Source organism: Oncorhynchus gorbuscha, linkage group LG09 (genome assembly GCF_021184085.1).
Source record: "Oncorhynchus gorbuscha isolate QuinsamMale2020 ecotype Even-year linkage group LG09, OgorEven_v1.0, whole genome shotgun sequence".
Classification (NCBI taxonomy): domain Eukaryota; kingdom Metazoa; phylum Chordata; class Actinopteri; order Salmoniformes; family Salmonidae; genus Oncorhynchus; species Oncorhynchus gorbuscha.
The window spans coordinates 80,762,966-80,787,620 of record NC_060181.1 but is presented as its reverse complement, the minus strand read 5'-3'; the positions used below and the strand labels follow the sequence as shown (position 1 = coordinate 80,787,620).

Below are 24,655 nucleotides of genomic sequence, written 5' to 3'. Positions count from 1 at the left end.
ATGGCAAGGAGAAGATAGGGAGATGGCAGGGAGAAGATAGGGAGATGGCAGGGAGAAGATAGGGAGATGGCAGGGAGAAGATAGGGAGATGGCAAGGAGAAGATAGGGAGATGGCAAGGAGAAGATAGGGAGATGGCAAGGGAGAAGATAGGGAGATGGCAAGGGAGAAGATAGGGAGATGGCAAGGGAGAAGATAGGGAGATGGCAAGGGAGAAGATAGGGAGATGGCAGGGAGAAGATAGGGAGATGGCAAGGGAGAAGATAGGGAGATGGCAAGGGAGAAGATAGGGAGATGGCAAGGGAGAAGATAGGGAGATGGCAGGGAGAAGATAGGGAGATGGCAAGGGAGAAGATAGGGAGATGGCAGGGAGAAGATAGGGAGATGGCAGGGAGAAGATAGGGAGAAGGCAGGGAGAAGATAGGGAGAAGGCAGGGAGAAGATAGGGAGATGGCAGGGAGAAGATAGGTTGAAGGCAGGGAGAAGGCAGGGAGAAGATAGGGAGATGGCAAGGAGAAGACAGGGGAAAGGCAGGGAGAAGATAGGGAGATGACAGGGAGAAGATAGGGAGATGGCAAGGGAGAGTGCAGGGAGAAGGCAGGGAGAAGGCAGGGAGAAGATAGGGAGATGGCAAGGGAGAGTGCAGGGAGAAGGCAGGGAGAAGATAGGGAGATGGCAAGGAGAAGACAGGGGAAAGGCAGGGAGAAGATAGGGAGATGGCAGGGAGAAGGCAGGGAGATGATAGGGAGAAGGCAGGGAGAAGATAGGGAGATGGCAGGGAGAAGATAGGGAGATGGCAAGGGAGAGTGCAGGGAGAAGGCAGGGAGAAGATAGGGAGATGGCAAGGAGAAGACAGGGGAAAGGCAGGGAGAAGATAGGGAGATGGCAGGGAGAAGATAGGGAGATGGCAGGGAGAAGGCAGGGAGAAGGCAGGGGAGATTGCAAGGGAGAGTCCAGGGAGAAGATAGGAAGATGTCAGGGAGAAGACAGGGAGAATACATGGAGAAGGCAGGTAGATGGCAAGGGAGAGTCCAGGGAGAAGGCAGGGAGAAGACAGGTGGATGGCAGGTAGATGGCAAGGGAGAGTGCAGGGAGAAGACATGGAGAATGCAGGTAGAGGGCAAGGGAGAGGACAGGGAGAAGACAGGGTATGATGCTCCCTGTGCTGCTACAGTACATCCCCCATCACACAGACCTTTACAGAGAGGACACATCCCCCATCACACAGACCTTTACATTTACATTTACATTTACATAATTTACATTTACACTTTACATTTACATTTACATAAGTCATTTAGCAGACGCTCTTATCCAGAGCGACTTACAAATTGGTGCATTCAGAGAGGACACATCCCCCATCACTCAGACCTTTACAGAGAGGACACATCCCCCATCACACAGACCTCTATAGAGAGTACAGATCATCTCATCAAACAGACCTTTACAGAGAGGACACATCATCCCATCACACAGACCTCTATAGAGAGTACAGATCATCCCATCACACAGACCTTTACAGAGAGGACACATCATCCCATCACACATACCTTTACAGAGAGGACACATCCCCCATCACACAGACCTCTATAGAGAGTACAGATCATCTCATCAAACAGACCTTTACAGAGAGGACACATCATCCCATCACACAGACCTTTACAGAGAGGACACATCATCCCATCACACATACCTTTACAGAGAGGACACATCCCCCATCACACAGACCTCTATAGAGAGTACAGATCATCTCATCACACAGACCTTTACAGAGAGGACACATCCCCCATTACACAGACCTCTACAGAGAGGACACATCCCCCATCACACAGACCTCTATAGAGAGTACAGATCATCTCATCACACAGACCTTTACAGAGAGGACACATCCCCCATTACACAGACCTCTACAGAGAGGACACATCCCCCATCACACAGACCTCTATAGAGAGGACACATCCCCCATCACACAGACCTCTATAGAGAGGACACATCCCCCATCACACAGACCTCTATAGAGAGGACACATCCTCCCATCACACAGACCTCTATAGAGAGGACACATCCCCCATTACACAGACCTCTACAGAGAGGACACATCCCCCATTACACATACCTCTACAGAGAGGACACATCCCCCATTACACAGACCTCTACAGAGATGACACGTACTCCCATCACACAGACCTCTATAGAGAGGACACATTCTCCCATCACACAGACCTTTACAGAGAGGACACATCCCCCATCACACAGACCTCTATAGAGAGGACACATTCTCCCATCACACAGACTTCCATCACACAGTGACCCACCACACTCACAGGCCTGGTTCCATTTCAGCCCATAGCCCATTCACCTCTTCAGTCTTCACAGATCTGAAAAGATTGGATTCGTGGGAGAAGCTTCTCAAACCTAATTGAAAGTCAAGATTGAGCCATCCACATCCTTTTACACCGTTTGGATTCCTTCATATCTGCAAACTATGGGGAAAGGGCTGTCGGGGCTGAAACGGAACCTGACAATAGAGGCCAATACAAATCCATTATGAATCAGTGCCATGTCTGTCCTCCCTCTTCAAGTTCTACAGGAGCAGCAGGCACGGTATGGTGGTACCTACCTGGTGAGGAAGCTGTTGAAGGGCAGGCGTACAGGGTAGCCATAGCGGATCATCCGGACCATCTCCAGCACCCCGACGTACTGCAGCTGGGTAGACACGTGGCAACTGTCAAAGCTGTCCGCCATGTCACTGCTGTTGGGACGTACACACTCCACAAAGTGAGGGGTGCACGCCTGTAGCTTACTGACCACCTCTGACAGAGAGTTCTGAAAGGGGGAGGGGGGGATATTGATTCATGTTGAAGTTCATGTTCCTTATGCACATGGAAATGGAGTTGAACCTTTTCCTCAGTCCTATAGCCCTTATCACTTTCAAACATGTGAAAGCAATGGCATTGGTATCAGCTTCAATATGGATAGATCCTCAACCTGGAATAGTTCCTCAACCTGGAAGAGTTCCTCAACCTGGAAGAGTTCCTCAACCTGGAAGAGTTCCTCAACCTGGAATAGTTCCTCAACCTGGAATAGTTCCTCAACCTCAAATAGTTATTCAACCTGGAATAGTTCCTCAACCTGAAATAGTTATTCAACCTGGAATAGTTCCTCAACCTGGAAGAGTTCCTCAACCTGGAATAGTTCCTCAACCTGGAATAGTTCCTCAACCTTAAATAGTTATTCAACCTGGAATAGTTCCTCAACCTGAAATAGTTATTCAACCTGAAATAGTTCCTCAACCTGGAATAGTTCCTCAACCTGGAATAGTTCCTCAACCTGAAATAGTTATTCAACCTGGAATAGTTCCTCAACCTGGAATAGTTCTTCAACCTGGAATAGTTATTCAACCTGAAATAGTTATTCAACCTGGAATAGTTCCTCAACCTGAAATAGTTATTCAACCTGGAATAGTTCCTCAACCTGAAATAGTTATTCAACCTGGAATAGTTCCTCAACCTGGAATAGTTCTTCAACCTGGAATAGTGCCTCAACCTGGAATAGTTCCTCAACCTGAAATAGTTATTCAACCTGAAATAGTTCCTCAACCTGGAAGAGTTCCTCAACCTGGAATAGTTCCTCAACCTGGAATAGTTCCTCAACCTGAAATAGTTATTCAACCTGGAATAGTTCCTCACCCATTTGATGCCATACTGTATAGTCTATAGAGATCTGTAGGCCTGGCAAGTACTGTGTCTACAGTAGAGCTCTTAGGACTGAACTGAACACATAACTTCTCCACACAGAGGAAGGTGTGTGTGTGTGTGTGTTTGTGAAGGGGGGGGTGTCATGGTCGGGGTTCCCTTGGTGTGGTCAGCGGTCGCCAAGACAACAGTGAGTGAGGAGTGATGTCATGGAGTATGTGTGTGATGAAGTAGTCTGATTGCTTAGGGTGTGTTGCCTCTGTAGAGACCAGCAACACAAAGGCCTCTTTACCCTGACTAAGGCTGGGTGAGTGTGTTTCTCAGACACTAAATACACCGGCGCCACTCGACCACGCCACACACACATTTCTGTTTCTTACCACTCCTTAATTACATCGCTCTGTACTGTACGTGTGTATTAGTAGGCTACTGTACTGCTAGCCATAACGTCAGACACATGCACGCACACATGCACGCTCACACACACACACACAGATCCCGTTGTTCATTGTTCATTCATACATTCAGAGGGCTTTATGCTTGACTGGGTACAGCGTGATTCTTCATCCCACACTCTCATTCTCTCTTCTCTCTCTCTCCCGCCCTCCTTCTCTCCTCTCTCTCTCTTTTCCCCTCCCTCTTTCCCTCTCTCCCTCTCCCCCTCTCCTTCTCTCTCTCCTTCTCTCTCTCCTTCTCTCCTCTCTCCCTCTCCTTCTCTCCTCTCTCTCTCCTTCTCTCCATTCACTGTTAGACCACAGTTCTGGTCTGCTGGCACCCCACTGCTCTCATTCAAGGGATCCATCTAAATGAATGTTGTTTCACATGGATCAACTACAGATTACTACCACATTTTATAGACGTCTTTTGTCATTTGTTGTGGTTCAGAGATCAGGGGTCACATCCAAAATGGCCCCCTATTCCCTATACCATTGACCAGAGGAAAGTACTCTATGCAGACAGGGTCATGGTCAGCTAGAGAGGTAGAATGACATTATTGTTTAGGTTGAGGTGAGTGGATCCCTACTGGAGAAAGTGTTTGTGTTATGGTTGAGGTTTGGTCCAGTGCTACTGCTTACCCTCAGCTGCACAGCGACCGTAACTGGACCACACCTCTCCAGCCTCTGCAGGAAAGAGGTCGCTCCCTTCTTCTTCAAGAGCTGAGAGAGAGAAAGAGGTGAAGGGGAAGAGAGAGAGATATTCACTTTATATATTATCTACCTCACTTGCTTTGGCAATGTTAACACATGTTTTCCATGCCGAGAAAGCCCTTGAATTGAGAGAGAGAGAGAGAGAGAGAGAGAGAGAGAGAGAGAGAGAGAGAGAGAGAGAGAGAGAGAGAGAGAGAGAGAGAGAGAGAGAGAGAGAGAGAGAGAGAGAGAGAGAGAGAGATTATGAAGTCCTCCTGCGGGAAGTTTTCTGGCATCATTGTAAGAACAGGATATTTTCTAACAGAGGGGTGATTGGTTTGTGTACCCTTAAAACGGCATGACAAAATGGATATGGTACTCTCTTACCACATATTTGTGTGTGTGTGTGTGTGTGTGTGTGTGTGTCAAAGCACACACTCCCTGCTTTTCCATCGATCCTCTGCTCCCGCCTGCTACTTATCCAATCGGAACCCCCAGGTTCCAACAGAGTGTGTCAAAGACATGGACATATCCTGCTTTCAACATTGGCCATCACCAACTCCCCTAACTACCAATCTCCATAAAGGGGATGCACAATTTTGAGTTTTTTGATGAGTGACGGTTTTAGCTGTTTGTAATTTCTATTGACCGTGAAGTCAAAATACATCACGCTGACTAGCACACCAAGCAGTGAACCGACACACTGATTAGCGGTACTTTACTGAGGTCTTGTTGATTTTACCAGGAAAAGTTCCATTGATGAGTAGTAAATAAATACCTGAGTGGCTGTTTGGAGAGGTTGGGGTGTAGAGGTATGACTCATGAGTCATTAGGACCTTCACTGGCTTGTCTACTGCACCTTATCAGAACAGAGTGGCTGTTTGGAGAGGTTGGGGTGTAGGTATGACTCATGAGTCATTAGGACCTTCACTGGCTTGTCTACTGCACCTTATCAGAACAGATGTCTATGGATGGTATGTCATATCGTAAATGGGCATGTCACTTAGTCCTCCATACCTTGGTGAGGGTATGCGGTATGCTATGCTACACACTACGTGTCATATGGTATGGTAACCATTGTCTAGTACCTTGGTGAGGTCCAGGTACCTCCGGGGCTCGTGGCCTGCGGGGGAGAGGCTGGAGGGGGATGACATCCTGTGAAGGAGCAGGGCTGCTTTGGTCCCTCTCAGAGCCATTCTGGCCTGGCCCGGTACCAGAGACCCAGTCTGGGTCAGCTTGGACTTGAACAACTGCTGCACCAACACACTCTCACTGGCTGTTAGGGGATCACACAGAGAGAGAGGGGAGGGGAGGTGATGGGGAGGGGAGGGGAGGGGAGGGGAGGGGGAAAATCGGAGGGAGAGGATTGGAGGAGAGGAGCAGTGGGAGCAGGATAGGAGAAAGGAAGCAGACCGGAGACATGAGGAGATTAAAAGGAGATGGATGATTGGAAGAAAGGAGGGAGGGAAAAGAGGAGGAGTGAGAGGGAGGGATTGGAGAAACATAATAGGCATGTAAACAATCATCTCCATAAGAGAGTAGGCTGAGCATGCTGCCACAGAACACGTGGAGCAGCCCTCAACAACAAAGAGCTCTGTGAGACAGGCATGTGTGTGTGGGAGAAAGAGAGAGAAATCTTGAAAGGAATTTCCTAGCCTGGTTGTAGGTTGTAATGACTGTGGCTTCCCGAGGTAATTGTCTATTAATTTATGCAATCATCACCAACACTACCACCTGACTACAGAGGTCCACAAACCAGTCCCCATAACCCCCAGCACCGCTGTCTCATTTCACCTTTACCCTTTGACCTTTATCTGTGTGTACATTCAGCAAAATATGCACAAAGGAACAAAAGAGACAGGGAGAGGAGACAGACATAGACAGGGAGAGGAGACGGACATATATAGGGACAGGAGACGGACATAGACAGGGAGAGGAGACGGACATAGACAGGGAAAGGAGACGGACATATATAGGGAGAGGAGACGGACATAGACAGGGAAAGGGGACGGACATAGACAGGGAAAGGAGACGGACATAGACAGGGAAAGGAGACAGACATAGACAGGGAAAGGAGACGGACATAGACACGGAAAGGAGACGGACATAGACACGGAAAGGAGACGGACATAGACACGGAAAGGAGACGGACATAGACAGGGAAAGGAGACGGACATAGACACGGAAAGGAGACGGACATAGACACGGAAAGGAGACGGACATAGACACGGAAAGGAGACGGACATAGACAGGGAAAGGAGACAGACATAGACAGGGAAAGGAGACGGACATAGTCAGGGAAAGGAGACGGACATAGACAGGGAAAGGAGACGGACATAGACACGGAAAGGAGACGGACATAGACACGGAAAGGAGACGGACATAGACACGGAAAGGAGACGGACATAGACAGGGAAAGGAGACGGACATAGACAGGGAAAGGAGACGGACATAGACACGGAAAGGAGACGGACATAGACACGGAAAGGAGACGGACATAGACACGGAAAGGAGACGGACATAGTCAGGGAAAGGAGACGGACATAGACACGGAAAGGAGACGGACATAGACAGGGAAAGGAGACGGACATAGACACGGAAAGGAGACGGACATAGACAGGGAAAGGAGACGGACATAGACACGGAAAGGAGACGGACATAGACACGGAAAGGAGACGGACATAGTCAGGGAAAGGAGACGGACATAGACACGGAAAGGAGACGGACATAGACAGGGAAAGGAGACGGACATAGACACGGAAAGGAGACGGACATAGACACGGAAAGGAGACGGACATAGTCAGGGAAAGGAGACGGACATAGACACGGAAAGGAGGCGGACATAGACAGGGAAAGGAGACGGACATAGACACGGAAAGGAGACGGACATAGACAGGGAAAGGAGACGGACATAGACAGGGAAAGGAGACGGACATAGACAGGGAAAGGAGACGGACATAGACAGGGAAAGGAGACGGACATAGACAGGGAAAGGAGACGGACATAGACAGGGAAAGGAGACGGACATAGACAGGGAAAGGAGACGGACATAGACAGGGAAAGGAGACGGACATAGACAGGGAAAGGAGACGGACATAGACACGGAAAGGAGACGGACATAGACACGGAAAGGAGACGGACATAGACACGGAAAGGAGACGGACATAGACAGGGAAAGGAGACGGACATAGACAGGGAGAGGAGACGGACATAGACAGGGAGAGGAGACGGACATAGACAGGGAAAGGAGACAGACGGACATATATAGGGAGAGGAGACGGACATAGACAGGGAAAGGAGATGGACATAGACAGGGAAAGGAGACGGACATAGACAGGGAAAGGAGACGGACATAGACAGGGAAAGGAGACGGACATAGACACGGAAAGGAGACGGACATAGACAGGGAAAGGAGACGGACATATATAGGGAGAGGAGACGGACATAGACAGGGAGAGGAGACGGACATAGACAGGGAAAGGAGACGGACATATATAGGGAGAGGAGACGGACATAGACAGGGAGAGGAGACGGACATAGACAGGGAAAGGAGACGGACATAGACAGGGAAACGAGACGGACATAGACAGGGAGAGGAGACGGACATAGACAGGAAAAGGAGACGGACATAGACAGGGAAAGGAGACAGACATAGACAGGGAAGGGAGACGGACATAGACAGGGAAAGGAGACGGACATAGACAGGGAAAGGAGACAGACATATACAGGGAATCGAGACGGACATAGACAGGGAAAGGAGACGGACAGAGACAGGGAAACAAGACGGACATAGACAGGGAGAGGAGACGGACATAGACAGGGAAACAAGACGGACATAGACAGGGAGAGGAGACGGACATAGACAGGGAAACAAGACGGACAGAGACAGGGAAACAAGACGGACATAGACAGGGAGAGGAGACGGACATAGACAGGGAGAGGAGACGGACATAGACAGGGAAACAAGACGGACATAGACAGGGAGAGGAGACGGACATAGACAGGGAAACAAGACGGACATAGACAGGGAGAGGAGACGGACATAGACAGGGAAACAAGACGGACAGAGACAGGGAAACAAGACGGACATAGACAGGGAGAGGAGACGGACATAGACAGGGAAACAAGACGGACATAGACAGGGAGAGGAGACGGACATAGACAGGGAAACAAGACGGACATAGACAGGGAAACAAGACGGACAGAGACAGGGAAACAAGACGGACATAGACAGGGAGAGGAGACGGACATAGACAGGGAAACAAGACGGACATAGACAGGGAAAGGAGACGGACATAGACAGGGAAAGGAGACGGACATAGACAGGGAAACAAGACGGACATAGACAGGGAAACAAGACGGACATAGACAGGGCGAGGAGACGGACATAGACAGGGAAACGAGACGGACATAGACATGGGAGAGGAGACGGACATAGACAGGGAAAGGAGACGGACATAGACAGGGAAACGAGACAGACATAGACAGGGAAACGAGACGGACATAGACAGGTAGCGGAGACGGACATAGACAGGTAGCGGAGACGGACATAGACAGGGAAAGGAGACGGACATAGACAGGGAAAGGAGACGGACATAGACAGGGAAAGGAGACGGACATAGACAGGGAAAGGAGACGGACATAGACAGGGAAAGGAGACGGACATAGACAGGGAAAGGAGACGGACATAGACAGGGAAAGGAGACGGACATAGACAGGGAAAGGAGACGGACATAGACAGGGATAGGAGACGGACATAGACAGGGAAAGGAGACGGACATAGACAGGGAAAGGAGACGGACATAGACAGGGAAAGGAGACGGACATAGACAGGGAAAGGAGACGGACATAGACAGGGAAAGGAGACGGACATAGACAGGGAAAGGAGACGGACATAGACAGGGAAAGGAGACGGACATAGACAGGGAAAGGAGACGGACATAGACAGGGAAACGAGACGGACATAGACAGGGAAAGGAGACGGACATAGACAGGGAGAGGAGACGGACATAGACAGGGAAACAAGACGGACATAGACAGGGAAAGGAGTCGGACATAGACAGGGAAACGAGACGGACATAGACAGGGAGAGGAGACGGACATAGACAGGGAAATGAGACGGACATAGACAGGGAAACGAGACAGACATAGACAGGGACATAGACAGGGAAAGGAGACGGGGAGAGGAGACGAGGAGATGAGACAGGGAGAGGAGACAGGGCGAGGAGACGAGGACATGAGACAGGGAGAGGAGACAGGGAGAGGAGACAGGGAGAGAGACAGGGAGAGAGACAGGGAGAGAGACAGGGAGAGGAGACATGGAGAGAGAAACGGAGAGGAGACAGGGAGAGAGAAAGGGAGAGGAGACAGGGAGAGAGAAAGGGAGAGGAGACAGGGAGAGGAGACAGGGAGAGGAGACAGGGAGAGGAGACAGGGAGAGGAGACAGGGAGAGAGACAGGGAAACGTATAAAAACCATCTTAGAAGCCTTTGATTATGCTCATTATTTAAATGTCAGCCAACCACAGTAATCAGCCTGAGACAGTAAACATGCTGGTCCTGGCTCTGACACAATGCTTGCCTGTCCTACTCCACTCTGCTCACAAAAACACCAGCACACACCTGACCATGCTCAATATATTATATACACACTACTGCTGCTATCAACACACACACCATTCATTAATAGACATCTTGATTCTGGATCAGTGTGAGTGTGTTGGATGGGGTTGTGTGTGTGTGTGTGTGTGTGTGTGTGTGTGTGTGTGTGTGTGTGTGTGTGTGTGTGTGTGTGTGTGTGTGTGTGTGTGTGTGTGTGTGTGTGTGTGTGTGTGTGTGTGTGTGTGTGTGTGTGTGTGTGTGTGTGTGTGTGTGTGTGTGTGTGTGTGTGTATTTTGGCTGATACCTACACTTCAGAACAAGAAGCAGGTTTTGGGGGAGGGAGTCCTTGTTCTTCACCAGTGTTCCTGTGAGGTCATAGGCCATCTACCAATCAGAGAACAGACAGGCAGTTACATGACAAATATACACACAACATAGGTCGTGTGTGTGTGTGTGTGTGTGTGTGTGTGTGTGTGTGTGTGTGTGTGTGTGTGTGTGTGTGTGTGTGTGTGTGTGTGTGTGTGTGTGTGTGTGTGTGTGTGTGTGTGTGTGTGTGTGTGTGTGTGTGTGTGCATGAATGCCCACTCACTTGGCCTGTGTAGTGTTTCACAGTGAAGGCAGGACCCTGGTCTATGGGCGGGGGGTTGCCGTTGCCGTCCTTGGTTGTCAAGGAGATACCATGTGTGGGTGTGTTGTCGAGGTGTGACTGCAGTCTCTTGTAGAGGGTCTGTTCTGTAGGTCTCAGCGACTGGCTCTCCTCATCCATCACAGACAGCAGACCCTGAGGCTTCTGGGAAGATGGAAGACAGTGGTCATAGAATCACACATGGGAGAGAATTGTAACACACAGCTACTAAATGTTTAATGATAGAATTTGAGGTAGTGTAATGTGATCCTAGATCTCTGTAGTTTGACCTCAAAATCTATTTACACACACTCAAAACCAATACAAACTCCAAAGCCTTTTCAGGAATGAGAAATGTCTTGATGTTAAAGGGGTAGTCCCAGTTCTTAAAGGGGTGGTGTGGCATGGCAGGGGAAAAAATATTACCAGGAAGAAGTCTAGAACAGCAGGTTGGTTGCTGGGCGACCGGAGCGTCTCCATGGCGATGGCCTCTTGTAGACACTCGGCCTGCTCCTCATGGAACAGCACCTCTGAGACGTACAGCCTCACACGCTCGTTGGTCATGTTCACACACAGCTGGGAACACACACACACAGACAAGTTAACACGAAAGTAAATGGTGCATTTCTAAACTGGCTGAATGTGAAATGTAATGTAATGGACCCCAACGTCATGAAAAATCTTTACAGAAACAACCCAGGCATGGTGCACACTAATATAGGTTCCTCACGACCTCCCCAAAGCACACCACTGCAATCTGGAGACCTTATACCAGAGGACTGTATGACCTCATCCTGACCCCATCCTAACCCTGCAGTCAGCACAGACAGAAAGTACATTGTCCAATCGGCAGCTTCTTCTCTGAGGGTGTTAGGCTGTGGGTGGCTGGCGGGGGAGATATGTCACATATACAGTGCCTTGCGAAAGTATTCGGCCCCCTTTAACTTTGCGACCTTTTGCCACATTTCAGGCTTCAAACATAAAGATATAAAACTGTATTTTTTTGTGAAGAATCAACAACAAGTGGGACACAATCATGAAGTGGAACGACATTATTGGATATTTCAAACCTTTTTAACAAATCAAAAACTGAAAAATTGGGCGTGCAAAATTATTCAGCCCCCTTAAGTTAATACTTTGTAGCGCCACCTTTTGCTGTGATTACAGCTGTAAGTCCCTTGGGGTATGTCTCTATCAGTTTTGCACATCGAGAGACTGACATTTTTCCCATTCCTCCTTGCAAAACAGCTCGAGCTCACTGAGGTTGGATGGAGAGCATTTGTGAACAGCAGTTTTCAGTTCTTTCCATAGATTCTCGATTGGATTCAGGTCTGGACTTTGACTTGGCCATTCTAACACGTGGATATGTTTATTTTTGAACCATTCCATTGTAGATTTTGCTTTATGTTTTGGATCATTGTCTTGTTGGAAGACAAATCTCCGTCCCAGTCTCAGGTCTTTTGCAGACTCCATCAGGTTTTCTTCCAGAATGGTCCTGTATTTGGCTCCATCCATCTTCCCATCAATTTGAACCATCTTCCCTGTCCCTGCTGAAGAAAAGCAGGCCCAAACCATGATGCTGCCACCACCATGTTTGACAGTGGGGATTGTGTGTTCAGGGTGATGAGCTGTGTTGCTTTTACGCCAAACATAACGTTTTGCATTGTTGCCAAAAAGTTCAATTTTGGTTTCATCTGACCAGAGCACCTTCTTCCACATGTTTGGTGTGTCTCCAAGGTGGCTTGTGGCAAACTTTAAAAAACACTTCTTATGTATATCTTTAAGAAATGGCTTTCTTCTTGCCACTCTTCCATAAAGGCCAGATTTGTGCAATATACGACTGATTGTTGTCCTATGGACAGAGTGTCCCACCTCAGCTGTAGATCTCTGCAGTTCATCCAGAGTGATCATGGGACTCTTGGCTGCATCTCTGATCAGTCTTCCCCTTGTATGAGCTGAAAGTTTAGAGGGACGGCCAGGTCTTGGTAGATTTGCAGTGGTCTGATACTCCTTCCATTTCAATATTATCGCTTGCACAGTGCTCCTTGGGATGTTTAAAGCTTGGGAAATCTTTTTGTATCCAAATCCGGCTTTAAACTTCTTCACAACAGTATCTCGGACCTGCCTGGTGTGTTCCTTGTTCTTCATGATGTTCTCTGCGCTTTTAACGGACCTCTGAGACTATCACAGTGCAGGTGTATTTATACGGAGACTTGATTACACAAAGGTGGATTGTATTTATCATCATTAGTCATTTAGGTCAACATTGGATCATTCAGAGATCCTCACTGAACTTCTGGAGAGAGTTTGCTGCACTGAAAGTAAAGGGGCTGAATAATTTTGCACGCCCAATTTTTCAGTTTTTGATCTGTTAAAAAAGTTTGAAATATCCAATAAATGTCATTCCACTTCATGATTGTGTCCCACTTGTTGTTGATTCTTCACAAAAAAAATACAGTTTTATATGTTTATGTTTGAAGCTTGAAATGTGGCAAAAGGTCGCAAAGTTCAAGGGGCCGAATACTTTCGCAAGGCACTGTATGATGTAGTGTACAGTGAGTTTACCAAACATTAGGAACACCATTTAGTTTCACCCCCCCATTGTTGATACACACAGGAAACTGTTGAGCTTTAAAAACCCAGCAGCGTTGCAGTTCTTAACACAAACCTGTGCGCCTGGCACCTAACACCATAACCCGTTCAATGGCATTTAAATATTTTGTCTTGCCCATTCACCCTCTGAACGGCACACACACAATCCATGTCTCAATTTTTATTTTACCTTTATTTAACTAGGCAATTCAGTTAAGAACAAATTCTTATTTTCAATGACGGCCTAGGAACAGTGGGTTAACTGCCTGTTCAGGGGCAGAACAACAGATCTGTACCTCATTAGCTCGGGGTTTGAACTTGCAACCTTCCGGTTACTTGTCCAATGCTCTAACCACTAGGCTACCCTGTCTCAAAGCTTTTAAAAATAATTATATAACCTGTCTCCTCCCCTCCATCTACACTGATTGAAGTGGATTTAAGAAGTGACATCAATAAGGGATCATAGATTTCACCTGGATTCACCTGGTCAGTCTGTCATGGAAAGAGCAGGTGTTCTTAATGTTTTGTACACTCAGTGTTGATTGTGGATTACAGGAAAAGGAGAACCGAGCACACCCCCATTCTCATCAACAGGACTGTAGTGGAGCAGATTGAGAGCTTCAAGTTTCTTGGTGTCCACATCACCAACAAACTAACATGGTCCAAACACACCAAGAGAGTCATGAAGAGGGAACGACAGAACCTATTCCCCCTCAGGAGACTGAAAAGACTGAAAGGACATGGGTCCTCAGATCCTCAAAAAGTTCTACAGCTGCACCATCGAGAGCATCCTGACCGGTTGCACCACTGCCTGGTATGGCCACTGCTCGGCCTCCGACAGCGAGACACTACAGAGCGTAGTGCGTACAGCCCAGTACATCACTGTGGCCAAGCATACTGCCATCCGGGATCTCTATACCAGTCGGTGTCAGAGGAAGGCCCTAAAAATTGTCAAAGACTCCAGCCACTCTAGCTGTAGACTGTTCTCTCTGCTACCGCACGGCAAGCGGTACCGGGGCACCAAGTCTAGATCCAAGAGGCTCCTAAATAGCTTCTACCCCCAAGCCATAAGACTTCTGAACATCTAGTCAAATGCCTACCCAGACTATTTGCATTGCCAACCCCCCACCCACCCTCTTTTACTCTGCTGCGACTCTGTTATTATCTATAGATAGTCACTTTAATAACTCTACCTACATGTACATATTACCTAGACTAACCGGTGCCCCCACACATAGACCCTTTACCGGTACCCCCTGTATATAGCCTCGCTATTGTTATTTTACTGCTGCTCTTTAATTATTTGTTACTTTTATTTCTTATTCTTATTTTTTAGGGTATTTAAAGAATATATATTTTTAACTGCATTGTTGGTTAAGGCTTTGTAGGTAAGCATTTCACTGTAAGGTCTGCGTCTGCTAAATGACCTAAATGTAAATGTAAGCATGTAACAAATACAATTTGATTTGTATATGAACAGCATACGGCGCAATGAGTAGTGAACCAATCTCATCTCCTAGCCTGGCTGGCACCATGGGAACAGTACAGAACAGAACACTCAGTACTACCGCATGGACTGAACTATGAACTATGAACCTACAGCTCAGTGAACAACACAGAACATATGGAGGTAGGAGGAGGTAAGGGTGTTTGTGTGTGTGTGTGTGTGTGTGTGTGTGTGTGTGTGTGTGTGTGTGTGTGTGTGTGTGTGTGTGTGTGTGTGTGTGTGTGTGTGTGTGTGTGTGTGTGTGTGTGTGTGTGTGTGTGTGTGTGTGTGTGTGTGTGTGTGTGTGTGTGTGTGTGTGTGTGTGTGTGTGTGTGTGTCTGCATTTTCTTATGAGTGTATATGAATGATATCACAACGATATGTCAGAATCAACAGACATGATTTAATTGTGGCTATTTAATTTACATTTGATTTAGTCTAACTTGTATTTTAGACTAATTCTGTAGTCTTCCTTCCTTCAATATCTACTCTCTCGTCCTTGAGAGCCGTCTATGAAAGCGTCGGTCAGTCAGTCCCAGCAGTGGTGAAGTTTGTAAAGCATGAACTCATTAAGGAAAAGCTGAACAGGTACAATACAGCCCTAATGAGCACAACTCTAATTAACAAGCCCATGCCACTAATGACCCTGACCACTGTGTGTGTGTGTGCATCATGTGTGTGTTCACCGTGCGAGTGTGTGTGCCATGCACACTGACGCTGTTGGTTCAGTTACACCCATCTCTCCAGAGTGTAATGACTGTGATCCAGTGTTTAGATTTCATTAACAGAAAGGGGCTCCTCCAACACTGAGCTGAATGATAGAAACCTGAACAAACACACTGGGGAACGAGGAATCACGGAGAACGGAGGAAGGTAGGGACGCTTTAAAATTATTTTTTTCGCTCCCCCCATCTAATTTATTTCTCTCTCTCCTCCTCTCTACTCATCTCTCTTTCTCTCTCTACCCATTTCTCTCTCTCCTCCTCTCTACTCATCTCTCTTTCTCTCTCTACCCATTTCTCTCTCTCCTCCTCTCTACTCATCTCTCTTTCTCTCTCTACCCATTTCTCTCTCTTTCTCAGATGCCCTTGAAAGTTTAGGTCAGTAAATCGCTCTATTCGTCTTAGATTAGAGAACATGCTGAAGAAGAAAAAAGCAATTGACATTTTACCACACACACACACACAGACAGACAAACACACAGGGACACGCACACGCACAGGCACAGGCACAGGCACAGGCACAGGCACAGGCACAGGCGCACACGCACACGCACACGCACACGCACACACACACACACACGCACACACACACACGCACACACACACGCACACACACACAACTTTGTTTTTGGGACATCCCAAGGCCAGTTGGCTTCAAGCTGTGGAGGTAGAGATCAATAGAGACGGTGAAATATGGTGATGGTATTGAGCTACATGTTAAGCTGTAATGATTAATCTGCTAAACTGGACTAAGGCCTGCCTTCCCTAAATCATTACATTCTTAGGCTTGTCTGAGAGACTTTCTCTGGACCACTCTGTTCAATGGGCTTGGTGCTGCTGGGGACATGACATGATGATCTATCCTAGCTGAGGAACAGAGTGGTCACAAATAACTAGGTCACAAATACACAAATACCTGGTGTATCTCAATATGCATACTGCCATGCTCCGAGCACCCAAATCGGAGCACACAACGATGATAATATGAGTTCAAATGAAAGTATGCAAAACGGAGCACGTAGGGCTTCATTTGTAAACATTTCGAAGCATGAATCGATGCAAGTTTCAACTGAAAAATTCCCATGACACAGCCATCACAACCGCCAACGTCACAACATTTCTTGAAAACAATGGTGGCTGGTTTTGAGCTGGAGGGAAAATGAACTCTGACTTCAGAATGAAATGTTGCTCATATGTTGCCTGACTAAAATAGCTTATCTTGATAAGTTAATAAACATACTGAACAAAATATAAATGCAACATGTAAAGTGTTGGTCCCATGTTTCATTAGCTGAAGTAAAACATCCCAGAAATGTTCCATATGAACAAAAACGTTATTTCTCTAAATTGTTGTGCACAATTTTTTTTACATACCTGTTAATGAGCATTTATCTTTTGCCAATTTAATCCATCCCCCTGACATTCGTGGCATAAACAGCATGACCATTACACAGGTGCACCTTGTGCTGGGGACAACAAAAGGCCACTCTAAAACGTGCAGTATTGTCACATAACACAATGCCACAGATGTCTCAGGTTTTGAGGGAACGTGCAATTGGCATGCTGACTGTAGGAATGTCCACCAGAGCTGTTACCAGAGAATTTAATGTTAATTTCTCTACCATATGCCAACATGGTTTTAGAGAATTTGGCAGTATGTCCAACCGGACTCACAACCACAGACCACGACTGCCCAGGACCTCGACTGCCTCGACTGCCCAGGACCTCCACATCCGGCTTCTCCACCTGTAATAAAGCCCTTTTGTGGGGAAAAACTCTTTCTGATTGGTAGGTCCTGGCTCCCCAGTGGGTGGGCCTATGCCCTCCCAGGCCCACCCATGACTGCACCACTGCCCAGTCATGTGAAGTCCATAGATTAGGGCTTAATGAAGTGCTTAATAAGCTGCTAAGATACACAATAGTAGATTTTGGTAGACAGAAGCCGCCAAGGTACACAATAGTAGATTTTGGTAGAAAGAAGCTGCTAAGGTACACAATAGTAGATTTTGGTAGATAGAAGCTGCTAAGGTACACAATAGTAGATTTTGGTAGACAGAAGCTGCTAAGGTACACAATAGTAGATTTTGGTAGACAGAAGATGCTCTTTGGTAAAAGGGATGAATTGGTCAACATAAAGAAAAGAGGATATCACTTATTGTATAGTATTGCTTACTAGTGTTGTCTCATAAATGCTGTAACCACTCCCTCTTCAAATCAGGGTTGATTGGAAAAAGCTGTTCAAAAGAGGACGTTCATAGTTGTACTCCCTGATGAAGGCCATGCAGCCGAAACGCATCGGAGTGTTTCAACTTTGTTTCCAGTGAACATGCCATGAAGGCATTGTAATTCATTCTTTGAAGAGCCTTGGTCCTCCTTTGTTTTAGATGCTTGATATAGTTATCTTGTTTAGGAATGAGAAGAGAGAGCAACAGGGCTGAAAGAAAGAGATGGACAATAACAAAACGCTGTAATGAATCATAAACACACACACACACACACACACACACACACACACACACACACACACACACACACACACACACACACACACACACACACACACACACACACACACACACACACACACACACACACACACACACACACACACACACACACACACACACACACACACACACACTACGCCTAATCCAGGTGCAACACAGAGACAGGCATTGTGTCTGCTGTGGACAGGACAACATCAGAGCACTGAATATCAACAGACCTCATCTCAGTTATTTACTACACAACACTAACTGTACTACAGAATCAACCCTGCTTGAAAATGAACAGTGCCCAGTGGTTCTGGTCTGAAAAGGTTAACCATACACTCAGAACTAAAGGTGCTATTGTAACGGATGTGAAATGCTAGCTTAGTTAGTGGTGGTGCGGCGCTAAATAGTGTTTCAATCGGTGAAGTCAATTGCTCTGAGACCTTGAAGTAGTAGTTTCCCTTGCTCTGCAAGGGCCGCAGCTTTTGTGGAGCGATGGGTAACGATGCTTCGTGGGTGACTGTTGTTGATGTGTGCAGAGGGTCCCTGGTTCGCGCCCTGGTATGGGCGAGGGGACGGTCTAAAGTTATACTGTTACACTATCTAGTACCTTAAAGGGTTCTATGGCTGTCCGCATAGGAAAACCCTTGGAATAACTGTTTTTGGTTGGGTTGCATGTAGAACCCTTTTGGTTCCAGGTAGAACCCTTTTTGGTTCCATGTGGAGCCCTTTCTACATAGGGTTCTACATGGAACCAAAAGGGTTCCACCTGGAACCAAAAAAGATTATCCTATGGGGACAGCCGAAGAAATACTTTTTTGGAGAAAAAACATTCTGTAGATCTGGTATACAGTTCGCTAGTTGATACCTTTATAACCTTCTCCACAGCCACAGACAGTAAGGATCACAGTAAATCAGTCTGCCCTTGAATTTCCCTCTTGTCTCTGACGTGAGAATATCTCAGTCATACTAGAGCCATACCATAGACATACCTTAGATAGGGAAAGATTGGAATCAGGTGAAAAACCATGTGTTGTGGAATGAACGTACCTGCTCAAATCCATTACTCTGGAATTCCTCAAATCCAAAGATGTCCAGGATTCCAATCTCAAGTACCGGATCTCTGTGAGAGAAGGATGAATGGGGGGAAAGATTACCACAAACACACATGCAACCCACACGTTTGCTCTCACACGCGCACACACACGATAGTAGGCCTGCAAGTTCTAAAATAAACTGTTTACTGTTATCATATCCATCTTGTAAAAATCAATCACAGAACAAATGATAAAACTAAAATATGTTGTCTGTTTTTACTGTGTGTGAGTGAGTGAGTGGTTGACGTCATTTCCGGTTACAACTTGCAGACTTGTTTTCGAGTTGCTGTGCGTTTTGTTGCCAACCTATTTTGCTACCTGACAACTTTACGTTTTTTACTTTTTAATTACTGTTTATATATATATATATATATATTTTTCTCTCAACTTTTTAGACTTAGACTTAAAACGAATCATCCAGCGATCATACACTGTTAACCAGGGGGCAGGGCTACCGAGGTTAAGGCTAATCTAAAGATGGTGCTGTCTAAGGCTAAAACTGGCGAGTGTAGAGAGTATAGGGATATTGTTATCCACGTCGGCACCAACGATGTTAGGATGAAACAGTCAGAGGTCACCAAGCGCAACATAGCTTCAGTGTGTAAATCAGCTAGAAAGATGTGTCAGCATCGAGTAATTGTCTCTGGTCCCCTCCCATTTAGGGGGAGTGATGAGCTCTACAGAGTCTCACAACTCAATCGCTGGTTGAAAACTGTTTCCTGCCCCTCCCAAAAGATAGAATTAGTAGATAATTGGCCCTCTTTCTGGGACTCACTCACAAACAGGACCAACCCTGACCTGCTGAGGAGTGACGGACTCCATCCTAGCTGGAGGGGTGCTCTCATCTTATCAACCAACATAGACAGGGCTCTAACTCCTCTAGCTCCACAATGAAATAGGGTGCAGGCCAGGCAGAAGGCTGTTAGCCAGCCTGCCAGCATAGTGGAGTCTGCCACTAGCACAGTCAGTGTCGTCAGCTCAGCTATCACCATTGAGACCGTGTCTGTGCCTCGACCTAGGTTGGGCAAAACAAACATGGCGGTGTTCGCCTTAGCAATCTCACTAAGATAAAGACCACCTCCATTCCTGTCATTATTGAAAGAGATCATGATACCTCACATCTCAAAATAGGGCTACTTAATGTTAGATCCCTTACTTCAAAGGCAATTATAGTCAATGAACTAATCACTGATCATAATCTTGATGTGATTGGCCTGACTGAAGCATGGCTTAAGCCTGATGAATTTACTGTGTTAAATGAGGCCTCACCTCCTAGCTACACTAGTGACCATATCCCCCGTGCATCCCGCAAAGGCGGAGGTGTTGCTAACATTTACGATTGCAAATTTCAATTTACAAAAAAAAAAGAAGTTTTCGTCTTTTGAGCTTCTAGTCATGAAATCTATGCAGCCTACTCAATCACTTTTTATAGCTACTGTTTACAGGCATCCTGGGCAATATACAGCGTTCCTCACTGAGTTCCCTGAATTCCTATCGGACCTTGTAGTCATATCAGATAATATTCTAATCTTTGGTGACTTTAATATTCACATGGAAAAGTCCACAGACCCACTCCAAAAGGCTTTCGGAGCCATCATCGACTCAGTGGGTTTTGTCCAACATGTCTCTGGACCCACTCACTGTCACAGTCATACGCTGGACCTAGTTTTGTCCCATGGAATAAATGTTGTGGATCTTAATGTTTTTCCTCATCATCCTGGACTATCGCACCACTATTTTATTACATTTTCAATTGCAACAAGTAATCTGCTCAGACCCCAACCAAGGAACATCAAAAGTTGTGCTATAAATTCACAGACAACACAAAGATTCCTTGATGTCCTTCCAGATTCCCTCTGTCTACCCAAGGACGCCAGAGGACAAAAATCAGTTAACCACCTAACTGAGGAACTCAATTTAACCTTGTGCAATACCCTAGATGCAGTTGCACCCCTAAAAATGAAAAACATTTCTCATAAGAAACTAGCTCCCTGGTACACAGAAAATACCCGAGCTCTGAAGCAAGCTTCCAGAAAATTGGAACGGAAATAGCGCCACACCAAACTGGAAGTCTTCCGACTAGCTTGGAAAGACAGTACCGTGCAGTACCGAAGAGCCCTTACTGCTGCTCGATCATCCTATTTTTCTGACTTAATTGAGGAAAATAAGAACAATCCGAAATTCCTTTTTGATACTGTCGCAAAGCTAACTAAAGAGCAGCATTCCCCAAGAGAGGATGACTTATCACTTTAGCAGTGATAAATTCATGAACTTCTTTGAGGAAAAGATTATGATTATTAGAAAGCAAATTACGGACTCCTCTTTAAATCTGCGTATTCCTTCAAAGCTCAGTTGTCCTGAGTCTGCACAACTCTCCCAGGACCTAGGATCAAGAGAGACGCTCAAGTGTTTTAGTACTATATCTCTTGACACAATGATGAAAATAATCATGGCCTCTAAACCTTCAAGCTGCATACTGGACCCTATTCCAACTAAACTACTGAAAGAGCTGCTTCCTGTGCTTGGCCCTCCTATGTTGAACATAATATACGGCTCTCTATCCCGCGATGTGTACCAAACTCACTAAAGGTGGCAGTAATAAAGCCTCCTCTCTTATAAAAAACTATCGGCCTATATCGAATCTTCCATTCCTCTCAAAAATTTGAGAAAAGGCTGTTGCGCAGTAACTTACTGCCTTCCTGAAGACAAACAATGTATACAAAATGCTTCAGTCTGGTTTTAGACCCCATCATAGCACTGAGACGGCACTTGTGAAGGTGGTAACTGACATTTTAATGGCATCAGACCGAGGCTCTGCATCTGTCCTCGTGATCCTAGACCTTAGTGCTGCTTTTGATACCATCGATCACCACATTCTTTTGGAGAGATTGGAAACCCAAATTGGTCTACACGGACAAGTTCTGGCCTGGTTTAGATCTTATCTGTCGGAAAGATATCAGTTTGTCTCTGTGAATGGTTTGTCCTCTGACAAATCAACTGTAAATTTCAGTGTTCCTCAAGGTTCCGTTTTAGGACCACTATTGTTTTCACTATATATTTTACCTCTTGGGGATGTTATTCGAAAACATAATGTTAACTTTCACTGCTATGCGGATGACACACAGCTGTACATTTCAATGAAACATGGTGAAGCCTGTGTTTCAGACATAAGGAAGTGGATGGCTGCAAACTTTCTACTTTTAAACTCGGACAAAACAGAGATGCTTGTTCTAGGTCCCAAGAAACAAAGAGATCTTCTGTTGAATCTGACAATTAATCTTAATTGTTGTACAGTCGTCTCAAATAAAACTGTGAAGGACCTCGGCGTTACTCTGGACCCTGATCTCTCTTTTGAAGAACATATCAAGACCATTTCAAGGACAGCTTTTTTCCATCTACGTAACATTGCAAAAATCAGAAACTTTCTGTCCAAAAATGATGCAGAAAAATTAATCCATGCTTTTGTCACTTCTAGGTTAGACTACTGCAATGCTCTACTTTCCGGCTACCCGGATAAAGCACTAAATAAACTTCAGTTGGTGCTAAATACGGCTGCTTTGATCATATTACTCCAGTGCTAGCCTCTCTACACTGGCTTCCTGTCAAAGCAAGGGCTGATTTCAAGGTTTTACTGCTAACCTACAAAGCATTACATGGGCTTGCTCATACCTATCTCTCTGATTTGGTCCTGCCGTACATACCTACACGTACGCTACGGTCACAAGACACAGGCCTCCTAATTGTCCCTAGAATTTCTAAGCAAACAGCTGGAGGCAGGGCTTTCTCCTATAGAGCTCCATTTTTATGGAACGGTCTGCCTACCCATGTCAGAGACGCAAACTCGGTCTCAACCTTTAAGTGTTTAATGAAGACTCATCTCTTCAGTGGGTCATAAGTGTTTATCAATGCTGCCCTGGACTTACCCACAATCCCCTTGGGACCACCCTTGATCAGACCGTGTTTGTTTGATTGTGGATGATTGTGGGTGATTGTGAGTGTGTGACCATGTGTGACCATGTCAGAGCAGGCTGCTGAGGGGAGGACAACTTATAATAATGGCCGGAACGGAGCAAATGGAATCAAATACATGGAAACTGCTTTGTTTTGTACACAGTGTATTATTGCATATTTTGCTTAATGTGTGTGTGTTCATGTTTATGTGTGTGTATGTACGCGTGTGTTTGTGTGTGTGTAGGGGTCAATGCAAAAAGATAATATTGCTTATCTGACGGAGAGATGAGGCTGAAAAACATTACCAGACCAAGACCAAGGATCCACTGGCCTCCACCTCAACCCTGTGTGTGTGTGTGTGTGTGTGTGTGTGTGTGTGTGTGTGTGTGTGTGTGTGTGTGTGTGTGTGTGTGTGTGTGTGTGTGTGTGTGTGTGTGTGTGTGTGTGTGTGTGTGTGTGTGTGTGTGTGTGTGTGTGTGTGTGTGTGTGTGTGTGTGTGTGTGTGTGTGTGTTAGTACATAAAATGTAAACTATTGAACCTTGATGTGTAAACAATATGTGTCATGAGTGATAGTATTGCTGTTGTCTTTCTGAAGGGCTTGAGTGTTCTACTGTTGACATTGCTACTGTTGAGTCTGTGAAGATGGTTGTTAATGGGTATCTGTGCTGGATGCCAAGGAATTCTTTGTAGTGTTTAACAATGAAACATGTACACGTCTGTGACACACACACACGTATGCACAGGCACGCTCACACACATTTGGATGAAGCCATACCCCGTGCTGTGGTCCTGTCCCTGTAGGTAGTAGTTACTGTTGTTGACTAGGAAGCTGAAGAGACGGCCGTACACGGCCTTAGCCAACTGGTCTCTGGAGTTCTCTGACATCTCCACCGTGTGGCGGCGTGTGATGACATCACCTGAAAGAGAAGCTTAGAGTTGAGAGGTACTGTGTGTTCAGGGGTATTGTGAAGTCAATCAATGTTTGGGGAAAGGATGAGGACAGAGGGTGAGGGGTTACCTTTGAAGTACTGCACATCAGAGGTGAGGGCAGTACTCAGGTCATCAGTACACACCTGTAGCATTCCAGACACTAGAGAGAGAGAGAGAGAGAGAGAGAGAGAGAGAGAGAGAGAGAGAGAGAGAGAGAGAGAGAGAGAGAGAGAGAGAGAGAGAGAGAGGTGTGAGCGGGGGAGAAAAGAGAGACAGAATGAGAGAAAGTGGAGAGAGAAAGAGAGGGAAGAGAGCAAAAACAAGTGAATATGTAAGGTG

General features: G+C 46.2%; 1 protein-coding gene across 1 annotated transcript in view; it reads right to left on the bottom strand.

Annotated features, from left to right (window-relative positions):
- The window catches only part of LOC124044168 (unconventional myosin-XVI-like), a 519,573-nt gene that overhangs the window by 319,057 nt on the left and 175,861 nt on the right, over positions 1–24,655 (bottom strand). Inside the window, exons 19-27 of the mRNA XM_046363671.1 lie at positions 24,405–24,476; positions 24,162–24,303; positions 19,388–19,460; positions 11,472–11,621; positions 11,010–11,210; positions 10,729–10,804; positions 5,909–6,096; positions 4,770–4,850; positions 2,619–2,824 (exon numbers count right to left, since the gene is read on the bottom strand). Of these exons, the coding sequence (XP_046219627.1) occupies positions 2,619–2,824; positions 4,770–4,850; positions 5,909–6,096; positions 10,729–10,804; positions 11,010–11,210; positions 11,472–11,621; positions 19,388–19,460; positions 24,162–24,303; positions 24,405–24,476 (1,189 nt within the window). The remainder of the gene's footprint in view (positions 1–2,618; positions 2,825–4,769; positions 4,851–5,908; positions 6,097–10,728; positions 10,805–11,009; positions 11,211–11,471; positions 11,622–19,387; positions 19,461–24,161; positions 24,304–24,404; positions 24,477–24,655) is intronic.